General features: G+C 41.0%; 2 protein-coding genes across 3 annotated transcripts; both read right to left on the reverse strand.

Moving 5' to 3' along the window:
* Positions 1–1,642: 1,642 nt before the first annotated feature.
* On the reverse strand, positions 1,643–14,782 carry iffo1b (intermediate filament family orphan 1b). Of its 2 annotated transcripts, none has more exons than XM_042422936.1 (9): positions 12,919–14,782; positions 8,921–8,981; positions 7,847–7,942; positions 7,052–7,192; positions 6,713–6,897; positions 6,494–6,620; positions 4,921–5,010; positions 3,284–3,414; positions 1,643–3,170 (listed from the first exon to the last, which is right to left on the reverse strand). In XM_042422936.1, exons 1-9 carry the CDS (start codon positions 13,914–13,916, stop codon positions 3,071–3,073), a joined length of 1,929 nt encoding a protein of 642 aa, XP_042278870.1. In that variant the 5' UTR covers positions 13,917–14,782; the 3' UTR covers positions 1,643–3,070. The 2 variants fall into 2 exon arrangements, with proteins under 2 accessions (XP_042278870.1, XP_042278869.1); XM_042422935.1 differs by having other exon boundaries at positions 4,921–5,013; positions 12,919–14,780.
* Positions 14,783–15,307: 525 nt separating this feature from the next.
* Positions 15,308–20,014, reverse strand: opn9 (opsin 9). Its single transcript, XM_042423646.1, has 8 exons — positions 19,894–20,014; positions 18,839–18,989; positions 18,553–18,692; positions 18,063–18,201; positions 17,781–17,895; positions 16,271–16,351; positions 15,702–16,190; positions 15,308–15,598 (listed from the first exon to the last, which is right to left on the reverse strand). The coding sequence occupies exons 1-8, from the start codon at positions 20,012–20,014 to the stop codon at positions 15,308–15,310; spliced, it is 1,527 nt and encodes a 508-aa protein (XP_042279580.1).
* Between the last annotated feature and the right edge of the window lie 1,738 nt (positions 20,015–21,752).

The raw sequence follows: 21,752 nt of genomic DNA on the forward strand, positions 1-21,752 counted from the left end.
TTTAGCTAAAGCATTTGCATTTCAGTACTTCTTTTTTTTTGTTAGAGAGTTATTTTTAAAATGGACTTTACTTGGCAACCACATACACTCATAAAGAAAGACCAATGGAAAAAAGCAGCTCCATTATCATTTGATTTAAGTATTTACACATTTTTTGAAGTCAAAAGACATCTCAAAATGGTTCCCCGAGTCAAACAATTAAACGGGGAAACAAGAACAATTGGATTCAATATGTTTTCTTCTTCATGTTGTACATTTGCCCCAGTAAATGTCTTTTTAAAAAAAACACTCACTATACAGACATAACACCCAAAAAACATACACACTGGCACATGCATACATAGAGATTCACTCAGTGTGTGAAAGTAAAACTATACAAAGGGAAATGGTGTGTTTTATGTCTCACACGGCACATTTCTGACATCCTCCTTCTATGTTTGACCTGAAGCAAAACACTGGAATCAGCTAATTCCACAAGACACACATGCATGAGTTTACACACGCTTCAAAATCTGTCCGCCTCCTGTTTTTATGACTGAAACTAAGTGCTTGAAATATGAGTTGCAGAAAGTTGAAATACATTTAACCTGGTTCAATCACACAGAAGAAACTACAGCCAGGACTATATTTAGACAACGGTGTCTGAAAATCGAGCAGTGATAGCAGGGGGCGTTCCCCTAACGGTGACATTGTTAAATGGTTTGTTTCCAGCAGTATACTAATAAGTGTTTTACTGTTGCAGTGTGTCTGAGTTTGAAGTTTAAGGTTAAATGTGCTCAGAGGATCATAAATAAAGTAAAAATGAGGTATGTGTTCATTTATTATTCTACTCCTCCACTGGCAACATGTAAAAGATGAGGACATACAGTATAAATAGTTTTCTATTTCCAGCGTGTGTTTTTTTTGTTACATGTTTCCAAGTAATAGTGCTGATTGTTTCATATACACTTTTGCTTTGCTCTTCTTCTTTATGTGCAAATTTTTACAGGCTCAAAAATAGGTTTAGTTATATACATCAAGCACCTTGGTGAAATAGCTCCGGCAGCTCAATTTGATCTTCCTTTTTTATTTTTATTTTTTTCAGCAATATCCTATTTATCCAAAGATTGGCTGTGTTCATTCTATTTTTGGCACTCAATGGCTAACTTACATTATTTAATGACTATCTTTTTGTTCTTTCATTATCCTCACCGTCACAGTAATCTACAGCGATCCTGCTCAACCATGCAGCAGCTGACTGTATTCTAAGCATTGCTGCTGAAAATAAAACTAATTATTTACAGCTCCTGCATGACACTTGGGTGTCAGTGCACTTTATCACACAGCACCTTTCCCCGCCTGAGCGTCAGTGACACAGAGAGCAGAGCGAAGCCTCAATGCTGATCCCAAATCAGCTTCAAAAGGGTGCAGACAATATTTACACTGCGTACGTTTGCAAAAAAACATGCTTCCCTCTGACCCTTGATAGCTTCCTTCGCTGCTGTCACCTGGTACTTTGGGTTTCTCAGGAAGCACCATTAAAGAAGAAACACAAACTTCGAACAGGCTCATCTGCGATGTTTGATGCATTTCAGATGTTTTTTTTGTTATGAAGTGTTGTAAGTTACCTTTTTGGCGTTCTTACTTTCCTTAAAAATTGCTTCTGCTAAGTTATTTAGCTCGTTCATTTTCAACAATTCCCATTGAGAAATCGGTGCGGGTGCCTATTCTAGGATGGATTTCTCTCTGTTTTAGGGTTGCAACGATGGGGTGCTTTGCGCTTTCTAAACCTGACACCAAAATGATGCTGAAGCTTATAGCCGATGCTGTAGGTGTGAAAGTTATTTCAAGTGCACTGGAAATATTGTATATGATGAGGTCTTTTGTCAAGTTATCTATAGATCTAACACAAAATGTACCTCTAGGTGAGCTAGGAAATGCAAGAAACATCAGCAATACGGATTTTTCCCATAAACCCCTGTTTTGATCCGCGTAATTCACAGCAGATAAATAACTGAATGTAATTACAACAGACCAATTAGACCAAAACTTTCTTTTCAGTGTCACAATCCTTACAATAGCAAGAAGGAGGCCTGTTGGTATTCATAGTTACAGTACAACTTAGTAACTTATAACAGAGTTACAACTCTGCAGCTCCAGTTTACACACAGCTAGTATTTTGGTTATTTATAAAGTGACTTTTATAATTTATGTTTTGATAAATAAAGCGCTGATGTTATGATTTATTCATGACTTAAGCTTCCCTTTGCTCATGGTTTCATCTGTTACCATTCAGACACAAAGTCAGCTCTGAATCTGCAGCTGTAAGGCAGTAAAATGCTGAATCATGACATCTTATTAGGCTTAAATGCGCCCATAAAGATAAGCTCATCTTAAGTTCACCAATCAAACTCATCAATACACTTTTTTGTTGTATCAATGCCAGGACAAACCACCACTACAGCTCTCTTGGACTGAAACTATCCTGCTTCCTATTTTTTGTTTGTTGATATGATGTAAATTATGGGGCTGTATATTTTGTGGAGTAGACTCTGAAGGATTTAGAGATATGACAGCTACTTAAATCTGCCAGAACATTTTAAGATGAAGAAGCAAAAGCCACACAAGTGTCTGTTAGTGTGTGTTCAGTGGATAAATTATTCTATGCTTCCCTATAAGCTACACTGCCACACTGCATCTCAAAGACGTCACCCTGTACACTTACAGTCACCTCAGGATTATCAGCCCTCTTAAAGATAATTTACTGTAAGATTCACTTCATAAACTAGTGCTTCATGACACAAAGTCCAACTGGCAGACCTCTTCCCCCACTCGGGCAGTGACATCTGCATGAAATAGTGATGACAACAATGCAACTTTGCTACACGATCACAGTTTCAGTGCTCAGACCCGAGCTGATTTGCATGGACAGCACAAGAATAAACAATATGACTCGGTAAATGAAGATGCTCGTATGTAAACATGGTGTTGCCAAGAGTTATAGGTGGATATTGCGTTGGTGTGTTACTGTAGCTGGATGCAGTGGACGTCACATGACCGCAGCCTCCCTCCCTGCCAGAATGAGGAAGTGTCAAGATCTCCCAGCAATCACAGAGGAAGGTGGAGATGCTGAACTCTTGTCGCTCTCTCTCTGGTCGCTGTCCTCGCAGGATGAAGGTACCGCAGAGTTACTGAAACAGTAAAAGAGCCAGAAACAGAAAAGTAAGACTGTAGCATTTAATTTATTACTCTTTTGTCCTGTTTTCATGTGGTTCTAGAAAAAGGGGGAAAAAATAGTGCGTACTTGTCTCCACTCTGTGTGATGAGTCTCCTGCAGGTCTCCATCTGAACGTCCAGGCCTCTCTTCATAGAGCACATCTCCATGTACTCATGCAGGTGTCGGTTCATGTCACTCTTAGCTGTGGCCAGTTCCAGCTGGAGTCAGAAAGTAATATTTCAAATTTTCAATCACAAACACAGGCTCATGTGCTGCAGCTTTTTGTTTGTTCACCATAAAAAGTTATTCCTGAACAACTACTACATGAAGTGCTGGCTAAGAGAAGGACTTTTGCAAAACTTCACAAAGCTCTAAAACTCAGGTCTAAAAGGAAGAAGGGACACCGTCTCCACTTGCTCAGTTTCAGTCAAAGATCTTCTTTAGTACGTGGCTACTCGACCAACGCACCTGTTTCAAAGACTACTGAGGTGGGCAAGAGATTTTTTGATGATATGTCAGGTCTAAAGAAAGAATAATTTCTCGAAAGAGCTGGTGAGAAAATAGGAAAAATACCCTGTATTCAGGTGAGAGGTGTGATTAAAAGATTATAGCATCAAAAACAGGAAAGAGAAAAACTGATTCACTTTGTACCGAGTCACCACATCATGAAAATAATTTTTTAGTACCACATAGGAAAAACTGTCATTTAGGGATCTGAATGTACAATCTAAAGCAAGGAATCTCTGTCTGTCTGTATATACGTTTGTATGTTTGTCCTTTGTGTATCTCGAGAACCGTTCATCCTTGGCGGGTATATTGCTGGGGACACAAGGGAGTGTATTGTGGTAGTTAGTGCAATTTGGACATGCAACACGTTTAATATTAATAAAATTGGAATCAACAAGCGAACAGCAAGCCGCTCCATTCTCCAGCAGTGGGGTTTCTGGGCTCTGCGACTGCATGTCATAATCAGAGCTGTGCAACCCTGCCATGAGAGAGAGGAGGAGAGGACATCTCTCTTCGTTTGATAATGTTGAAAATTAGGCTTTGTTGTGGGTTTCTTGACTCATTTTAAAAAAGACGAGAAAAAACAGAGAGAGAGGGCAAGCGACAGAGAGACATATTGGAAAGCTTTTTCTGAGAGAGAGAAAGCCTGTGATTGACAGAAATACAACGTTATTTTCTTCATGGCGGTTGTGTTTTAAAGCACAAATAAACAACCATAAAACACTCGACAGGTGATTTACTGTGGAGACAGTGCAACATGTTCAATGAACTTTGAATAAACAAGCGAACAGCGAGCCGCTCAGCTCCGTGTCTGAGTGCAGCAGGGGCTGTTTGATACAAACACAATCACATCACAGTGGGGTGGGGCTTCTGGGTTCTGATTTGCTGAGGACAAAGGCATGCATCCCGCTCAGTTAAACTGCCCGAGAGAGAAAAATGAGCGTACACAGGAGAAAAGACAGAGACAGAGGCGGTAAAACTAGCCAATAGGAGTGCAGACACATTTGATTGGCAGCAGAATCAACCAATGGAGGGCTGTAAACTGCTTCTACGGTTCAACTTCAGTTTAGTCTCACTGGTGAAGTTTCTGTCTGGATTTAAACCATTTAATTTATTAAAACATTATTGTTTTAATTGACAATTGTCAATCGTTACATATGTGGTTCTCGAGAAATAATAAAGTTAGGCACGTTTTGAACATTTTTGAAGTGTCTCACCTCAATTTGGTCAATTGTCTCTTGGTATTCTTTCTCTCGGGATTTGAACAGACATTCTGTATCATTAATCACTTGTTCCAGACAATCCTCCTGCTGGGAAAAGAGAACCAGAGAGAGATTTGTCATTTGTGGTCAGATTAAATATATAACATCAGTAACATGTGGTGTGATGTAGTAACATTTAAAACAGTGAACAGAACATGTGTTTATCATCACACAATGAAACACACACTAAGTTGGTCCACTACTGTTAAAACGCAGCTTGCTTTATGCTCCCGTCAGCTCATATTTCACTGACTAAAGCAGCTCCTCCTTTAGAGGGAAAGCAGACTGTTCGAATACCACACAGTCGGTGAATGAAAACAAATACCTACATCAATTTCTTGGAAACAAACACACTGTACACCGATACAGGCTGGACAATGCATCTCTTTGAGTGTGTATGTGTGCGCAGTGCTTTGTCCTGAAACGTCCCTGCCACAGTAGAGCTTGAACCTTCTGTGAGAGACGCATCTGAATCATAGAGTCATCGCCTGAGACCAAACTATCGACCAATATATCAAGCTGCTGCTCTGCACATCAACTCCACTCATGACATCAGAGCTTTAAAAGCTGCCCCTGAAATCTGAACTAACAATGTCAACACACATGCAGCTGTCTAAAGAATGACAAGTGGAACAAATGCTGCTGAAGCTAGCCTCGCTAGCCACTGTACATACAAATGATACTTTTTCAAAATCTTCTTCACCCAGTGAATCTGTGAAAACGAAAGTGACTAAATAACACACTCAGTAAATCTAAGTCTGGTTTTTAAGTGGTTTCAATACGCAATAGAAAATATTAGATGGATAAACAAAATACATATGTATATATATTTATACCCAGATTTGAAGGTCATTCTGACAAGCTTAAACAGTGACTGAAATGATGTGTGGTCTGGATGCAATCCAGACACAAAGAGCTTATCAATAACGTAAATACACATTCCACATACAGAATATATTTTCAGATTCAGGTACGTGGGTGTACAATGATCTACAATCGAGCAACACTTGTGCAATGATGTAATGGAATCAACATCACCCAAACTATATCATCAAAACTTTAGGTTATTTCCATAACCCCGGTTCTCTAAGTAGCTTCAGTCCTTTATATAGAGGAAGGGCTGGTGGCCTCCTATAGCATATGCGTCATCATGGCCAGACAATTGGCTGGTTTAATACAATAAAAGGCTTCTGTTGAAGGCAGGCAAGGAGCATTACCCATAGTGAGACACGAAATGAATGCTATAAAAGAGAACTGATTATACAGTCGAATAAACACCCCGACACAATGTTTAAATAGAACTGAACACTGTGAGCGTCACAAAGTTAGAATATGTTGAATTTGAATACATTGTGTTGCTTAGGTTCCCATTTTCCATCCCCTGTATGCCCACACAATCTGCATCTACTCATTAAAACTAGAGCCCAGAAAGCTCATTGAGTGTGTGTTTGTGTGTGCTCTGTTGCAAATACTTTAACATTGTCCCATTGGAGATGCATAAAAGTCTTTGAATAAAAAGTCAGCCTACCTCTCCTGGTGGATGCGTGGGGTCGGGAGGAAGAGTGCATCCTGGGAAGTCCTCCCAAAGAAGCAGCGTCTCTTCAGTCTCCTCCCAGGCCAGACTGTCGCAATCATCCTCAAACTCACACTCCCTCCTAAAATTAATATACGCAGAAACACACATGCAAATAGGAAGTGGAAGTGCATGAAGGACACCTCTGTTATATTTCAAAGTCAGACCACTCACAGTTGGTTCAGCATCCTCTGCATCTCCTCGTTGATCTGATTGGCTGATGAGCCACAGTGCTCCTCATCTTTGATCACACCAGCGTCACTTTCTGAAGTGCTGACAGGTTCGTCACCCTCATTCCCGTTAAAAGACAATGGAGTTTGTTTGCGGCGGCAGTTTAAGGATGATTGGTTGTTAGGAACCTGCAGGGAAATGTTCGGGATTCAGTTTAAGAAATCAGACTAACACTATCAATGCACAAGAAAGACTATGCGTAAATAGGGAAGTGTAGTTGGGCATGAAAAGATAACCAATCCAAAGATAAGACTATTAATTGATCGGTTTTAGTCGCAGTACCTGGTACATCTGGATCACATCTTCACAGTTTCTCTGCTGGGCAACGTCACAGAGACGAGCAGTGATATCGATCCTGCGGCAGATGTCCATGTCCACTTTCATGGCTTTCTCCTGGATCTTACTGTCCAGGTCTGACAAGTTCTACCCAGATGATGGAGAGTGACAAGCAGAGAAAAATTATAAAATGATTCTGACAAATGTTATGGTGCCACTTTACAATAAGAAATATTTATGATGGGTTTATAAGTTGCAACCAGTAGCTTTATGAAAGATTTAAAATAATTTACCAATGTTTTAATTATTAAGTGCAACTGTTCAGTTGGCAGATTGTGAAACATCTATCTGACTGGTTTATATGTTCCTCCAGCATGGACATGTGTTTCTAGCGCATAAATATGTGCTCCTACTTGATAATAATGCAGTTATAAATGTTGGTAATCCATTAATAAATGCACAAGTTTCTCACTTTCTAATGAGCCATCAAGTCTGCAGTTACAAATGTTATGTCATCATTACAAAGGGCCAAATGTTTCTAAAAAGCAGCAAATGGCTTCTTACTGACTACAAAGCAATGAAAACATGAGTTTTGTTGGACACATCACACTAAAACATTAGTGACAACCTGTAAACCTGTTCTGAGGAGTACCTTATCAAAAAGAGAATAATAAATATTTTGTTTGAAGAGTTGAATGCCACAGTCTGTCCACTGAGACGCAGAGGGACAGCTGATTTCTACTGAAAGCAATGAGTGTGTGTGACTTGAGTAAATGACTGTATCGGCTGTACTGTGCTCACATTGCTCATGAGGCCTTTGAAGAGAACCAGTTCTGCCTTCAGCTGCTGAACTCTGACAGCCAGCTCGTCCTGACAGCCTTCACTCTCCTGCAGGTCCTGCACACAAACACACACACACACACACATTGGAAGCCATAAGGAACACACACGTGTCCTATCTCATATCTGACTTTACTGGAAATTATGGGTTACATTACGCAAGCGGGGGTCATCAACAAAACAAAAGCCTTTATTGGCAAAGCACACAAAAACATTATAAATCCTAAATGCGTGATCTACTCAGGGGAGCTCTAGATTTGTCTGATGGCACAGTAATTATCTCTCCTGTTGACCTATTCATACGTGCTGCAACATTGGTCAGGCTCTTTTAGGTCTCAGGTGGTTTTGCTGCATGTGATCTCCTGTTGATGTGGCACTGTCTGCTAAACGGGGTCAGGTGCAGATTCCTGGCAACGGCTCACGTGCATTCAATGTGTGCAAAACACACCTTCCCACCCACACACAAACACAGGAAACCAACAAACCTCAGGGTGTATAAAGATACTGTTGCAGGAAGCACATACATGGCTATCAGTTTGATGGCAGGTGACAGATAAAAAATGAAGCTCTCTTTTATTCAAAATGGATGATTTCTGTATTTGAATGTATTTTAAATGAGAATAGGCCTTAAGCTTTAATCAATAGATGGTCGTTGGTCAAAGGACAAAGAACATCAATCATGAAGAGTGCAATGGCTTTGTTTCAGTCAGCCACTTGAGCCAAAGTAGCGGTGATACATGCTGCACAAAGGAAATGATCGCCGCCAGCTTCTTTTCTCTTTTATTATCAGTTTCATGATCATCTAAACCATTTAACCACTAACACTCTGATTATTGAAGACAGGCACATGGTATGTTCATGCTGTTTCATGGTTGGCTATGTCTTAGATTAAGCATCACACCAAACAGTTGATTTTGGTTGTTTTAATGACTAAAAATGTTAAGTCAAGACTCCTTCAGACATACTGCCATGTCTGCCTACCATACACACACGCATATACACACACATTCACACAACACGACTACATAACGTTACCTCTTGTAAGTCAGTAATCTTCTGTTGCAGATCCATCCTCATTGTGTATTCCTCTTCCCATCTAAGAGACACGCAGATGTAAGAAGTAAACCATTTTAGTGAGTGCCTTAATGCAGACAAAAACAGACAAACAGACAAAAACGTACAGAGCAGAAGTTTGTCTCATTACTAGCTAGATAAGTATGTGACAGATTATTTGGCCCCATGTACACCTGGTCAACCTGAACCGTCTTAGGGAAGGCAGATTAAATGGACTTAAGACTTTTAAGAGAACAAACAGAATTTGACTAAACCTCTTCAGGAGGTCAGGAAAGAAGGCAAAAGGAAAAAACAGCAAAAAGAATCATCTCATCTATTGATCTTTAAGATTAATTTAGTCATAATTTTGTCAGCCTATTGATTGTGAATCAATTCATCTAAAAGACCAATATATGAAGTGATTCTTTTTGCTGTTGTGTTAAAGGGAGACTGCAGGACTTTTGTCTCCCCCTTCTGGCAGTTAGAGTAATTACAAAAACACTGTTAACATGTGTTAATGTCATAGGCTACGTCATAGCCTAATGTGTTGCTACTGTTGCGGCTGTAAAACGGTGGATATATTGCCGCAAGCGTCACACAAACCCTGTGAAATATTCGTTTCACTGTCAGAATTTGATCCATTCGGTCCGATAACATTTGGAAAGTCACACGATTCAATTATTTTATCCCCATTCAAGTTAGCAGAGGGCTAACTGGAAGTTAGCCAGCTCGGCTGATTCAAACAGCCAGCCCGGGAATGTCCCTCCCAACATGAGATTTAAAAACTCTGTATGCTGTGAAATACAGAGAGATTAATCTGGCAGTGATATTCTTAATCAGCATTGTGTGAACTCCTTTGGCAAGGGCTTGAATGTAACAGACGTTCATTTATATGTAAAAGTTCCACACTGCAGGTTTAACTACGCCGTGTTTTTTTTCTGACTTTGTTATGCTTTTTTTTAAAGGCAGAGCAACCAACAGAATTTCAGTGCAGGAGAAGCGCACCTGTTTCCTCTTACGAACCTCTTCCGGAAGTGTATGGGCCAGATGTCAACCAAAGGTAAGTACATCTGTGCCAACCAAACCACATAATGACAACCAAAACTCCTACTGGTATCTAACACTCAAAACTGGGTCAACCATTCACTGAAGAGCAGACACAGAGCGTGACTGGGCAGCAGCAGCATTTCCAAAAGCTTCAACCAGAATGGCTGCATCAGTCTATATTACATTAAAGTTGACTTCTTCCCTTACATTAAAGAAATATAAAGATCTAATTTTTAAATCTGCCACCATTAAAGAGGAGCAGGGGTTTGCAGTACAATCCCCAGTTCTTCCAGAGCACAACCCCAAATTCCTCTCGATGGTTAGGCCAAAGCCGTGCGTGGTAGCTTGTGAATGTGCGTGTCAGAGCCCTTTTTTGGATGAAAGTGCTTTATAAATAGCTGCAGTCAAACAGCACTGGAGGTCAGTCATCAGGTGCTGCATGTGCATTTTACATGCGCACAATTGGCCACAAGATTTCAATCTGGCTGAGTGGATCTGAGAATCAAAATGTGAATGTAGTGAAGTTAAATCATATGTGTATACAATCTAGTTAGAAGTTGCATGAAACAATCAGGTGTAAACGAGTGATTTGCTGATTCACTGGCTGATGAATCGCTTGTTTGATGAATGGTGTACTACTATGATGCAGTTCAGATGACTGGCCCATGAATCTCAACTTTAATACATTTAAAAGCCTGAGCTCCCAGCCTGCATGTGATCTCAGATTGTGTGACTTCACACGGCATGCGTGCCCAAGGGGAAATCCACTCACTGCAGAGACTGTATCTTCTTATATAAACGCTGCTTTAAATGCAGAACGCTGCAGCACCACCGCGACCTTTAGGGAATGCTAAAAGAAAGAAACTGAGTCATGAAACAGCAGTTGTTGTTGCTGTAAAGGATGCTTGTTTGATCAATAAGGTGAGAGCGAGAAGAAGGCAGAGAAGTGCTTCCTTGTGCAAGCCAAGCCCCCGTCCAGCAGTCACAGCTTGCAGTGCATGCTGCATTGCAGATACAGAGTGGAGCATGGGGGGGGGGAGGGGGGTGGGGGTGGGGGTGAATCTATGAATCTGAAGGCTTGAATTTCTTTAGAGGTAAAGTGATACGTAACCGTCTCAAAGAGAGACAGCTGAGAAATATATAAGACCCCTTACTGAAGGCTCAGCAGAAACTGATGTGGACGTTGAGTGAGGTATAATAGATGTCACACACCTGAGCGTGCAGGTAGTGAAGCTGTCAACTTTCTGAGCAAGAAGTCAGTAAATCATTTACTCTCAAGTCTCTACGTGAACAATGAAAGTATGTGTCCGATGTCACACACTCTTAGCCTGTAAGGGTCGTCCCCTCTCCGTCGTTCACAAAGAGCCCACTATACTGCAGTCGGGATCTGCTCTATGAAGGACGCATGGCTGCTCATTTGGATATAATACGAGGGTATTCAGGGATGAATGTGCTTGGAGACGGGGCCAACTGCAGTTCACTGTCAGGACAGAAAAGACATAAGTACCATATTTGCAGGTGAATTTGCGAGCTGTAGGCTGCTTTCTCTGGCAGTTTAGAGGGGAAATCCACCTTACAACAGAGTTCACTCTGTGCCATTCCAGTGAGCTGCAATGATTAATCAATTAGTTGATCAACAGAAACCAACTATTTTGATGATCAATTCATCGTTCTGAGTCATTTTTCAAGGAGAAATACTCAAGTACTCTAGTTCAAACTTCTTAAATGTGAATATTTTCTGGTTTCTCTAGTCCTCTATGAACATCTTCAGGTTATTGACTGTTGGTTGACATTTGAGGTTGTTAAGCTTATGTTTCGGGAAACAGTGATGATCGACATTTTCCTGACATTTTATAGACCAAACAACCAGTTGATTAAGCAAGAACATTATAAAGAGATTAAACGACAATAAATACAATATAGTTGCAGCCCTAATCTGATGATGTCATCAAGAGACACGTGGGTGTAAACTGTTATGCTGCCAGTAAATAAGCGATTGTGGGTTCAGAAAAGTTTTGTTTGAGATGTTACGTGAGCAACAGATTATTTCCATTATTCATTAATCTGCCAATTACTAATTTCCTGATTAATCCATCTGTTGTTTTGTCTATAAAGTGTCAGAAAATAGTGAAAATAGCTTGTTTTTGTTTGAAAAACCCAAAAATATTCAGTTAAGTATCATATGACAAAGATCAGCAAATACATACATCTGAGAAGCTGTAACCAGTCATATTTGGCATTTTTTCTTTTAAAAAATGATCCATTATAAAAAGTTTGCAGATTAATTTTCAGCAAATTGATTAATCAACAAATCATTTCAGCTTCAGATCCAAACTAGTTTACTTAAATGTAAGGCTAACTGCTATGAATCAAATAAAATCACTATAGTTGCTGCAATAACATTTTAGGGTTTGCATTATTCACAGTGGTTCATCAGGCTCACCTCCAGGATTTGTCCCTAGATGACATCATGATTAATGTGTCATCTTGAGAGACTGACTCACAAATTAAAAAATCAGCTGTACAATCATAACTCTTATTTCAGGTTGGATTCCCCCCCTCATAATATTCCAGTAAACAAAGCCACACACTAGTGAGTCAGCCTCCAGGAAGATTTGTGAACATTTCATCTTTACACGCCCCTGCTCAACTTTGCCCTTCATTCTTCTTTTTATATTTAGCACCTGGCGTGATCATTTTTTGTTGGGGTGTATTTCTAGCAACAGCACCTGCCTGTGTGGTCAGACATGAAGTGGATGCAGGGTCAGGCTGGAGGTTATGGATGGAGAGGATTAGTGCTGACTCTGCTTGTGCTGGAGACAGCTGGTCTGCAGCTCTGCTCAAAGTGGAGCATTAAGAAAACCACCTTATGCTCTACAGAAATACCCCCAAAGTCTGATACAAGTGTAATAAAACGGTTTCACTCCATTTACCTGCGTTTATACTCGTCTCTCTCTCGCTTCACTTTAGCCAGGACATTATACAGGGCTCTGATCTCAGGGGTAATGGTGTCAATCTGGACCCCAACTCCGTCCGGGTGCACCCAGGACACCCCGGGGCTGGTCAGACGCTCCGCACCTGGGCCAAACTTGCGGGTGTGGTTGTAGGACCAGATGGTGCCCGGGAGGAACCGAGGAGGAGGGTTGGTGGAGCTCCCCGGGCCGGTACTGCTGTTTGTGACAGTTTTGGAGCCGGATCCTGGGGAGTCCACACAGGGGGAGGACTGGCTGATGGTGATTGCGGGGTTACAAGTGGCGTTTGTTTGGGTTGAACTTGAGTTTTCGGAGGCTGCGGTTGGGAGGGTTGATGTGAGCTGCGGTGTGAATAATGTTGTAGGCCTCCTGGCTGAGTTGTTGGTGTTGTGGAAGGGCAGGGATCCGGGCCTGAGCGGTATGGTCCCGACAAATCCGGTTTGCACACTCGCCTCCTGGGTATGCGCCCTGTTCTCACAGCACCCACCTTGGCAGCATTTGTTGGCATCCAGCGCCTGTTGCAGCTGCTTTTCCAAAATCTTATTTCTGCGCTCTAATTCGTGCACTTTGGCCAGGAAGCATCTGAATCTCAGATTGAGGGTTTTGAGGACGCTGATGTTGGATCCCAAGTCGTTTCTGAGAGCCATGGCTGCGGGAGGATGGTGCGCAGCGCGGTGCTGATAGTGGCTGCTGTGATTGGGATGGATGTAAGGAGAGGTCTGTGAGGGTGCGGTGGTGGAGTCAGGCCCCGGCTGATCAGGCCCTGTACCGGAAAGATCACCCAGCAGAAAGGATGCCGCGTCCGATCCACCGAAAACGGCGTCGGGCAGGAGGCCTGAAGGAGAGTCCGGGTGTCCGGGCGCTTGACTCTGCTGTGGATGCTGTTGGAGATGCGTGTTGCCCCCCAACAAAGGATTCATGCTATGGTATGGAAAACTAAAGCGCTGCAGATCTGGCATGAACACGGACGTGAAATGTCTTTCCACAACAGAATATATGACAGAATAAATGATGTGCAGCCGAACGTACCTGAAAGACGCGAAACGCCAGTGTTTACCTGATTATATAACCGTGTCTAAATTAGTCTTATCCTTAAAGCTTGAAAGGTCTTAACGTCGGCTGATGGATCAAGGCTCTGACAATCTGCAACAAAACATCCAAAAGCGGCTCCAAATGGGCTGCGGCGAAGGAAAAACAACACCGGATCTGCGCCTGAGTGAGATGTTTTGCAAAGCAAACGCAATTAAATGAGGAGAAAAAGACGCAGAGCGTGAATGAATAACAAAGAAATCCAGTGTCACCGCGTCACTGAAGTTCTGGCAACAAGATGTGACCGCAGGCAGGAGGGAGAGCTGCGGGGACTGAAGAGCTGCTACCGTAAAGACGCGACTACAGGAGCGCTGATCCATTAACTGTTTGCTTTCTGTGGAGGAAACAACCCAAGAGGGCCTCAGTATTGACTCATGTTTTTGTTTTGAGCAGGCAGAGTTGGACAAACTGCATACTATAACAATCTCAAATGTTTTCAAATGTGCCAAGATGCTTTTGTAACCAGGACAGTGACAAAGAAATTCGATTTATATACATAATAGAGAACATGAATGTAAAGTCAGTTCATTTGTTAGAAGTCATATTTATTTATAGATTTATTGTTGCTTAGAAGAAATGAAACTTTACACTACCATGCTTGTGTATTTGGAGGTTTTACCTTCTTAACTGTACAAATTTACATCCTTGCTGACCATTTTGATACTTTTGTAGTTTTTTTAAAAATGTATTTTCATGTAGTTTTAAAATCCCTACGTTTCATTTCTGTACAATATGAAAATCAACTTAGAGTCTTTCTAATAATAGTCATTCTTTCAAACAGTATATGTGGAAATTAAATGGTTTAATAATAGTTAATAAACTGTTTACTGATGCCTCATAGATCAGTTTTAAGCTATTATTGAGAGCAACTTTTGGGTTGCCAGATAGTGAAACATCTCAGCTCATGACATTTGCTTTGTTGTTAAAGCTACAGGGCTTCAGAGCCATAATCAGTCTAGTAACATGTCAAACTGAATTGGTGGCCTTAATAGCTTTTGCTGGTGGCTTATTAGAAAGTGAGAACTCATGAATTATTTTTTCATGACTTATTAACATCTACAACTTCAAACTTTCCCCCTGTCCGTTTCATTATAGTTGAATGATAACAGAGTTTAAATGCAAACTGCACTGCATTACTTCACAACATTGACTTAATTTTTACATTTCTATCTATCTATCTATCTATCTATCTGTCTGTCTATCTATCTATCTATCTATCTATCTATCTATCTATCTATCTATCTATCTATCTATCTATCTATCAGACAGAGGCAGTGCTGGATGTGGACCCTCTCAGGTTTCTTCTCGTTTCCTTTTGTCCACCAGCGCTGCAGTGCATCTCCATGTTTCCCTGAGTGTCCAAGGAGGCAAAGTCCAATGCATCAGCTCCCACTGAGATGTTATCTGCCCAGGAGCCTATTCGTCCTCTGCTGCTCCTCCCTTGGTTCTTCTCTTTCTTCAGACTTGTGTTTCTTTTTTCTACAGGTGAGGATGTAGGGTTGCTCCTCTTCCTCCTCCAGCTATGGCAGTAGGACAGGCTGATGCTCCCTTTCGAGAGAAGAAGACGGACTCAAAACTTGACCCATTGTGTCAAAAACAAAACTTACAACATTTTTCCATTAAAGAAAAAGAGAACAACGGAGGTATAAGTTAAAATGGTTCTTACTTTCACATAAACTCCCCTGTCTTCCCTGCTGTCGCCTCCTCTCTGCCTTCTCTTGTCCACACAGCATCACATAGACATCGTCCCTGAACTCCCAGTTCATAATCTGGTAGATTAAAGGGTTAATCATGCAGTGGGACTTGGCAAACATAGCAGGGATCAAAGTGACTACAGGTGGCAGACAGGAGAACGGCTGGGGGCTCCTGGGGATTGGCTTGGCTTCTTCGCCCATGTTGGACACATCACTCCCCTTCTCCATGGGGTTGTAGTGGATTTGTCTGTAATATTCTGTGGTGGTCCAGTTGACCAATGAGGGGAAGTCCAGGATTTTTGCAGAGGCCATGCCGCTGAACTCCTCCACCACAGTTTGTAAAGTGCCCTCTGCCTGTTGCTCGTCTCTGGGGATGAGGGCAGAGATCAGAGACACGGTGGCGTACGGCAACCAGGCCAGGAGGAAGGTGGTGCACACCACAGCAGCCATCTGGAATAAACATACTGGTTTTGTTTTTTTTTTCAAGATGTGTGTCAAGGAATCTGAATATTATCCTCACTAAGGTCTACCTTTGCAAGCCTCAAGTCTTTGCTGGTGTGACTGACAGAGGAGGATGCTATAGATGCCAGAGTCCGATTAGATCTGTACACCTGAAAACAGAAGCAATATGTAACGCTGCCATTTGCAATTATACAACAAATCATAAGGACTTTATTCTTGCAAGGACAGCATATAGTACAAAATGTCCATATATATATATTCAGCCACCATGTGCAGAATTTCTATGTGATTATATTTTGATGGCATTTTTGTTGCTTTCAGCCCATTTACCTAAGTGTCCCTGGCACGGCTGGATAAACCTACTGGAGCCCCCACTTGCTCTATATTTGTGATCATTTAGTCAAACAAATTTATTTAGAAATATGCACCATGTAAATTTAGACACAAGTAGACAAGACAAGTGCAGAATCTGTCTTAAGACCCTGATCCTTTCTTATGGTCTGTGTTTTTGCGTTAATACTCCTATAAATCTCTTCACATGTGCAACCAACGCTGTATGGTTCCTCATCCACAAGACACCAAGACACCACCCTCATCTTCCTCTCTGGCTGCCACTTCACACTTTGTAAATTGGAAGAGCAGCCCAGTCCAGCTCACCAATCCAGATTTCTCAATTTTGCTGCAGCTGTGCTACTGATATGTGAGCTGTCATTGAGGATGGATATGAGCAGCTCACCGCCATGTCTCCAAAATCTTGTAAACTGCAAATTTTAGGCACTCATATCATCAATTTGGGACACCTGGAGAGCCATGGTTCCTTCCTATGTCACTGAGGGGAGTGGCATTTATTATTGTTTGCCACAGTGTCTTTTTGGATACTATCACTAGAGGGTGCCAGAGTTGCAATATTATATTCTACATATAATGGCTTTAAAGGACAGGTTTACCATTTTTCAAGTCTGTCTTAAAACAATATTCAGGTACCCAAATGAACACTGATCAGGTTTTGCTCACTGTAATCATTCTTCCTGTTCATACTGACCGTTAGAAGATCCCCTTCAAATGTGTTCACAATGCAAGCGATGAGGGACAAAATCCACAGTTTAAAAGTTTATCTGAAGCTAATATGAGGCTTCAGCTTTCTCAGTTAGTCAAATAAAGTGGATATCTTCCACAGTTACAGTGTTTTTAGTAAACATTTCCCACTTTTTATCTCGACAGACAGTGTTTTCATATTCAGCTGCAGTGGAAGAATTGTAACAAAAAGAGGGACTTTGGTACTAAAAAGACTAACTATGAAAGATACTGAATTGATTTGACTTATCTGGAAGGCTGAAGCTTCATATTAGCTTCAGATAAACTTATAAATACATTTTCCACGGAAGGATGAACAGAAGGAATGATTACAGCAAGAAAACATGTGTCAATGTTCATTTGGGCCCCTGCTGTTGTTTTAGGACAGACTTGAAAATTTGTGAACCCGTCCTTTAAGTGAGTGACTAATACATTAAAACAAAATAATTACAGAATACAAACACTGTTTTCTGATCCTCTATTTTATGTCATTAAGTCCTTCACCGTCAGCAGAATGGCCAAATATGAAGCAATGATGGTGAGTGTGGGAAATCCAAAGCATAGTGTCAGGATGAGGAAGATATAGATCCTGTCAATTAGAGACGACCTCATTCTCCACCTTGAAATTGAGAAAACAGGCAGAGTGATTACCGACATGTTTGTCTGCAAATGCATGAAGAAAACAAATCAGGAAACGCACACGGACAACGGCACAGATGTCTGCACACTTGTATGTATTTGAACAAGAGGGCACAGAGCAGCACAGTAAATCAAACAGAGGATTACCAGTTGATGGTGCAGCTGGTCCCATAAGGCTCTGGTCCGTAGCTTCCAAAACCAAAAGCGGGAAGGGAGGCCCAGAACAACGTGTAAACCCACACTAGAGCTATTGACAGAGACACATGGCGCCTCTCAATCCATTGACCTAGAGAGGCAAGAATCGTGCAAACCAGTCAACTTAGCGTGATCATTGGAGTGGTGTGTGTGCATGTGGAAGCATAATGTGCACTCAACCTCGTGGCAAGTCTTGACATCTCACTTAACCACTTTCTTGAAACATCAGCAGATTTAATTGGCCTCTTAGCGTTACCAAAGCAATCACTAAATGACTTTTAAATCAATATATATGTGTAAGAAAAGGAGTGTCTTTTAAAGCAGGAAATGATCTAATTTATTCAAGAAGTTTCTTATTCAAGAGTCAGGTGAGTTTAGGGTGCAGTCATGTCTGTGTGCATTGTATTTTTGGGCCTGTGTTAGAAGAAGATCTCAGATTTACCATATCGTAAGCAGCAGATCTTGAGGCAACGGTCCAGAGAGATGAGACAGGTGGTGAGGAGAGAGCCGATGCCAAACACAAAGCCCTGAATGCCATACAAAAGACACCCTGTCTCTCCAAACACCCAGGCGTGACACAGGCTGTTAGGGGGAAAGAAGAGCTTAGTCCCCCCACCCTAATGGATCATTGCCTTCTGGCTCTGAAAAATGGCTTCTGGTCTAGATGTTATTAGTATTAAACTCACAGTGTCATCACCCTGAATTCGTGCCATTTAAGCATTCTGTACCTGGAAATGATGAAAAACGGCACTCCCAAGAGACTGGAGCCAAAATCGCAGAGAGCCAGGTTGACGGTCATGAGCTCCGGAAGTCTGAGCTTCTTTCTTTTCCTACAGTGGACAAACAGGACCATGCCATTCCCCAGCACCGATGTGACCCCTGAAAAGAGAAGCAGGGTGTTGTGTGTGACCTATCTAATCCAATACATGACACATGGAACGATAACAGAGTTAAATATGTTGAGTACAGGAAAAGGCAAACAGCGAATGTTGAAAGAAAGATCAGATTGCTGGATTAGCTCAGCATGAAGCATATAATTTATTCTTGATCTCAGAGACTTCAAATCATAGAAATACCATCTGATCGTCTGTTTATCTGTAGCTACATCGATTTGTTGCGTGAACCAGACAGTGAAGGTGATGTTTGAGATTCAGAGGCCTCCATGCTTCTCTATTATTTAGCACCATCTGAGTGTTTCGTGTTCACACAGCCTGCACTGTATTGCTTTTAATGAGACCATGTCTGGTCTGGTCTTTCATGATGACAACAGAGCAAAAGAAAAAACATCTTTTCTGCCAACCATAAACTTTGAGTTCTTGGTTTGTGCTCACAACACAGTGTTTTATTTCGATACAATTTTTTCTTCTTATGCATAAATCTTTATTATCAACAGTCAGGAAAGGATGGTACTTTAAGCAACCCCAATATTTCCAATAGTAGTAATAGTAGTAGTAATAGTAATAGTAGTAGTAGTAGTAGTAGTAATAGTTTAAAGATAGATAAATGATTTTTTTCCACTCTGTCTGATGATATACGATATATTCTGTTTGCTTGTTCCACCACTTCACTAGGGCCACATTTGTTGTAATATAAAGAAAAAAACATCTATGATCATTAATAATAACAAAAAGATTCACTCAAATACAACTGTCAACATTTTTGTGGCTGACATTTACATCAAAACTTTGTCTACTGTATATGAAATCTGGTAAATGACCCTGACAATGACATAATGATGAAATTGAAATTTTGAAATGATCTGAAATCATGACCATAATCTCACCCATGAGGGTGAGGAAGACAGCGACAGCCAGATCTGCAGAGGGTGACAGCTGGGAGAGGAACAGCGGGTGGATGGACGAGGGGACAAACCAGGAGCCCCTTTGTGAGCCATTCTGTCCCATGGATGCACTGCACTGACCCAAAGCAGCATACAGAGAAGAGAGGCAGCTCCTGGAGCTTGAAAGAGACATTGAAGGCACACAAACAGAAGAATTAAGATGCTACAAAGTGGAATTAAGAGAAGTGACATTTTCCCCTGAGAAGCAAAAAGTCAAACAGCACAGCTAGACCCTCATCTCCATGTTGTTTCAGCCAGGATGAAAGTCATTTTGACTCAGTTTTAATCTCTATTCTGCTTTTCATTATGTGCACACTTATAAGAGGGGGGAAGATGTTCCTTTTAACATCTGGCTTAAGAAAACAAGAAGAGAGTAGAACAGGCCAGTAGATTGGAGGAGATTTTACAGTTCAGAGCTTTGAGTTTTACATTAATCTTCATATGACAGATTATATTTTTCATATCACTGCTCATTGTGACCCTGCAGTGCATGCAAAGTTGATACACATGCCACTTCATCTCTGTTTCCCTCTCAACTAGCTTCTCTGGCCAGTGATTTGTCTGACAAAGTATTATCAATTACATAATTGATGATAACAATGGTTGACAGTTATTAATGTAAATTAATGCAGATCATCTTGCCTCCACTGGCTGTCTCTCATCTTATTTTAAATAACAACATAAATTACAGCTTTAATAAAAAATAAAAAAGTGGGACTTTTTAGATATTTCTTCCAGTATTACACAGTTTTCCACAGATTGTTAATGTTTCAGGATTATCCCAAAAAAAAAGTGTCACAGCGAAGTAGAAGTTTTATTCAGAGTAACAGGATATAGTAAAATATCTTGTTACTTAAAATAAACAGATATATAATTTTAAAAAAGTACAACAAGTATTGGATCATTGATCCTGTGTAACATGTGGTCACTGGGAAAAAACAAAAGGACTCTTCTCCATCATTTGTCCCCCCAGGACTTTAAAATTTCACCTCTGATGATGCCAGCAGGGAATCAGCCGAGTCTCATGAGTGACAAAGGGGTCAACAGGGTGATAAAGTCAAAGAAACAGAGAAGAATGAAAACAGTCAAAGTAAAATGACAGAGAAGACAGAAAATGGAACCAAACAAAGGTTTCTTGAGACAATCAACATTCCTCTACAAGTGAAAACGCACACCACAACACACCATCTGCAGGAAAACACACAATACTCACACTGAATTTAAAAACGCATCACCACTCACCTTCCTCACGTCCGTCTGATCCCTGGTGGTCCCTCAGCTGGGCTCTACAGCAAAGATCTCTCTCTCCCCCCTCTTATATTTTTTTTATATAATCTTAATCTGAACCCTCCCACACACTGTAAATCCATGTGGAGTGTACATTTTCTGTTGACAATCTGGCTTAGGAATGATCAGTGAGAGGCATGCAAACAGAGGAAGAGTGTGTGTGTGAGAGAGAGAAGGGGGGGTGGTCTATTTGGGGTTTTTTGTGTGTGTTCTATTATACAACAAGTGTGATACTCATTGTCATGAAGATAAATAAATGAGAATACATTGCAATTATCTCTGTAAGAAAAGACATAATGTTTGGGAGTCTGCACACATATAATACATATTGTCACATAACCGGACATTAAAGTGAGGGTGGAGGTTTCAGAAAATGTATAAATACATATGCATGCATCAAAGTAAGCTTTGTTATTTAATTTTCAATCAGATTCTAATTGCAGAAATCACAGTTATATCTTATTTAAGACACACACACAACCCGATGTCAGTTAATAATTTAGTTGTGACTGGCT

Source organism: Thunnus maccoyii, chromosome 10, assembly GCF_910596095.1.
Source record: "Thunnus maccoyii chromosome 10, fThuMac1.1, whole genome shotgun sequence".
NCBI classification, from domain to species: Eukaryota; Metazoa; Chordata; class Actinopteri; order Scombriformes; family Scombridae; genus Thunnus; species Thunnus maccoyii.

Bases quoted from the DNA above. Each gene is read 5' to 3' on its own strand.
- opn9 (XM_042423646.1), bottom strand. From the start codon at position 20,014: ATGGGACAGAATGGCTCACAAAGGGGCTCCTGGTTTGTCCCCTCGTCC. The intron at 18,693-18,838 runs GTACAGAATGCT...TCCCCCTAACAG, and splicing joins CCGTTTTTCATCATTTCCAG to CCTGTGTCACGCCTGGGTGT. The intron at 15,599-15,701 runs TTTAACTTATAC...CTTCTTCTCTCG, and splicing joins TATGTGAAAGTAAGAACCAT to AAAGGGAGCATCAGCCTGTC.
- iffo1b (XM_042422935.1), bottom strand. From the start codon at position 13,916: ATGCCAGATCTGCAGCGCTTTAGTTTTCCATACCATAGCATGAATCCT. The intron at 3,415-4,920 runs GTGAGACACTTC...TTCTGACTCCAG, and splicing joins AGACAATTGACCAAATTGAG to CTGGAACTGGCCACAGCTAA. The intron at 3,171-3,283 runs GTACGCACTATT...TTACTGTTTCAG, and splicing joins ATCACACAGAGTGGAGACAA to TAACTCTGCGGTACCTTCAT.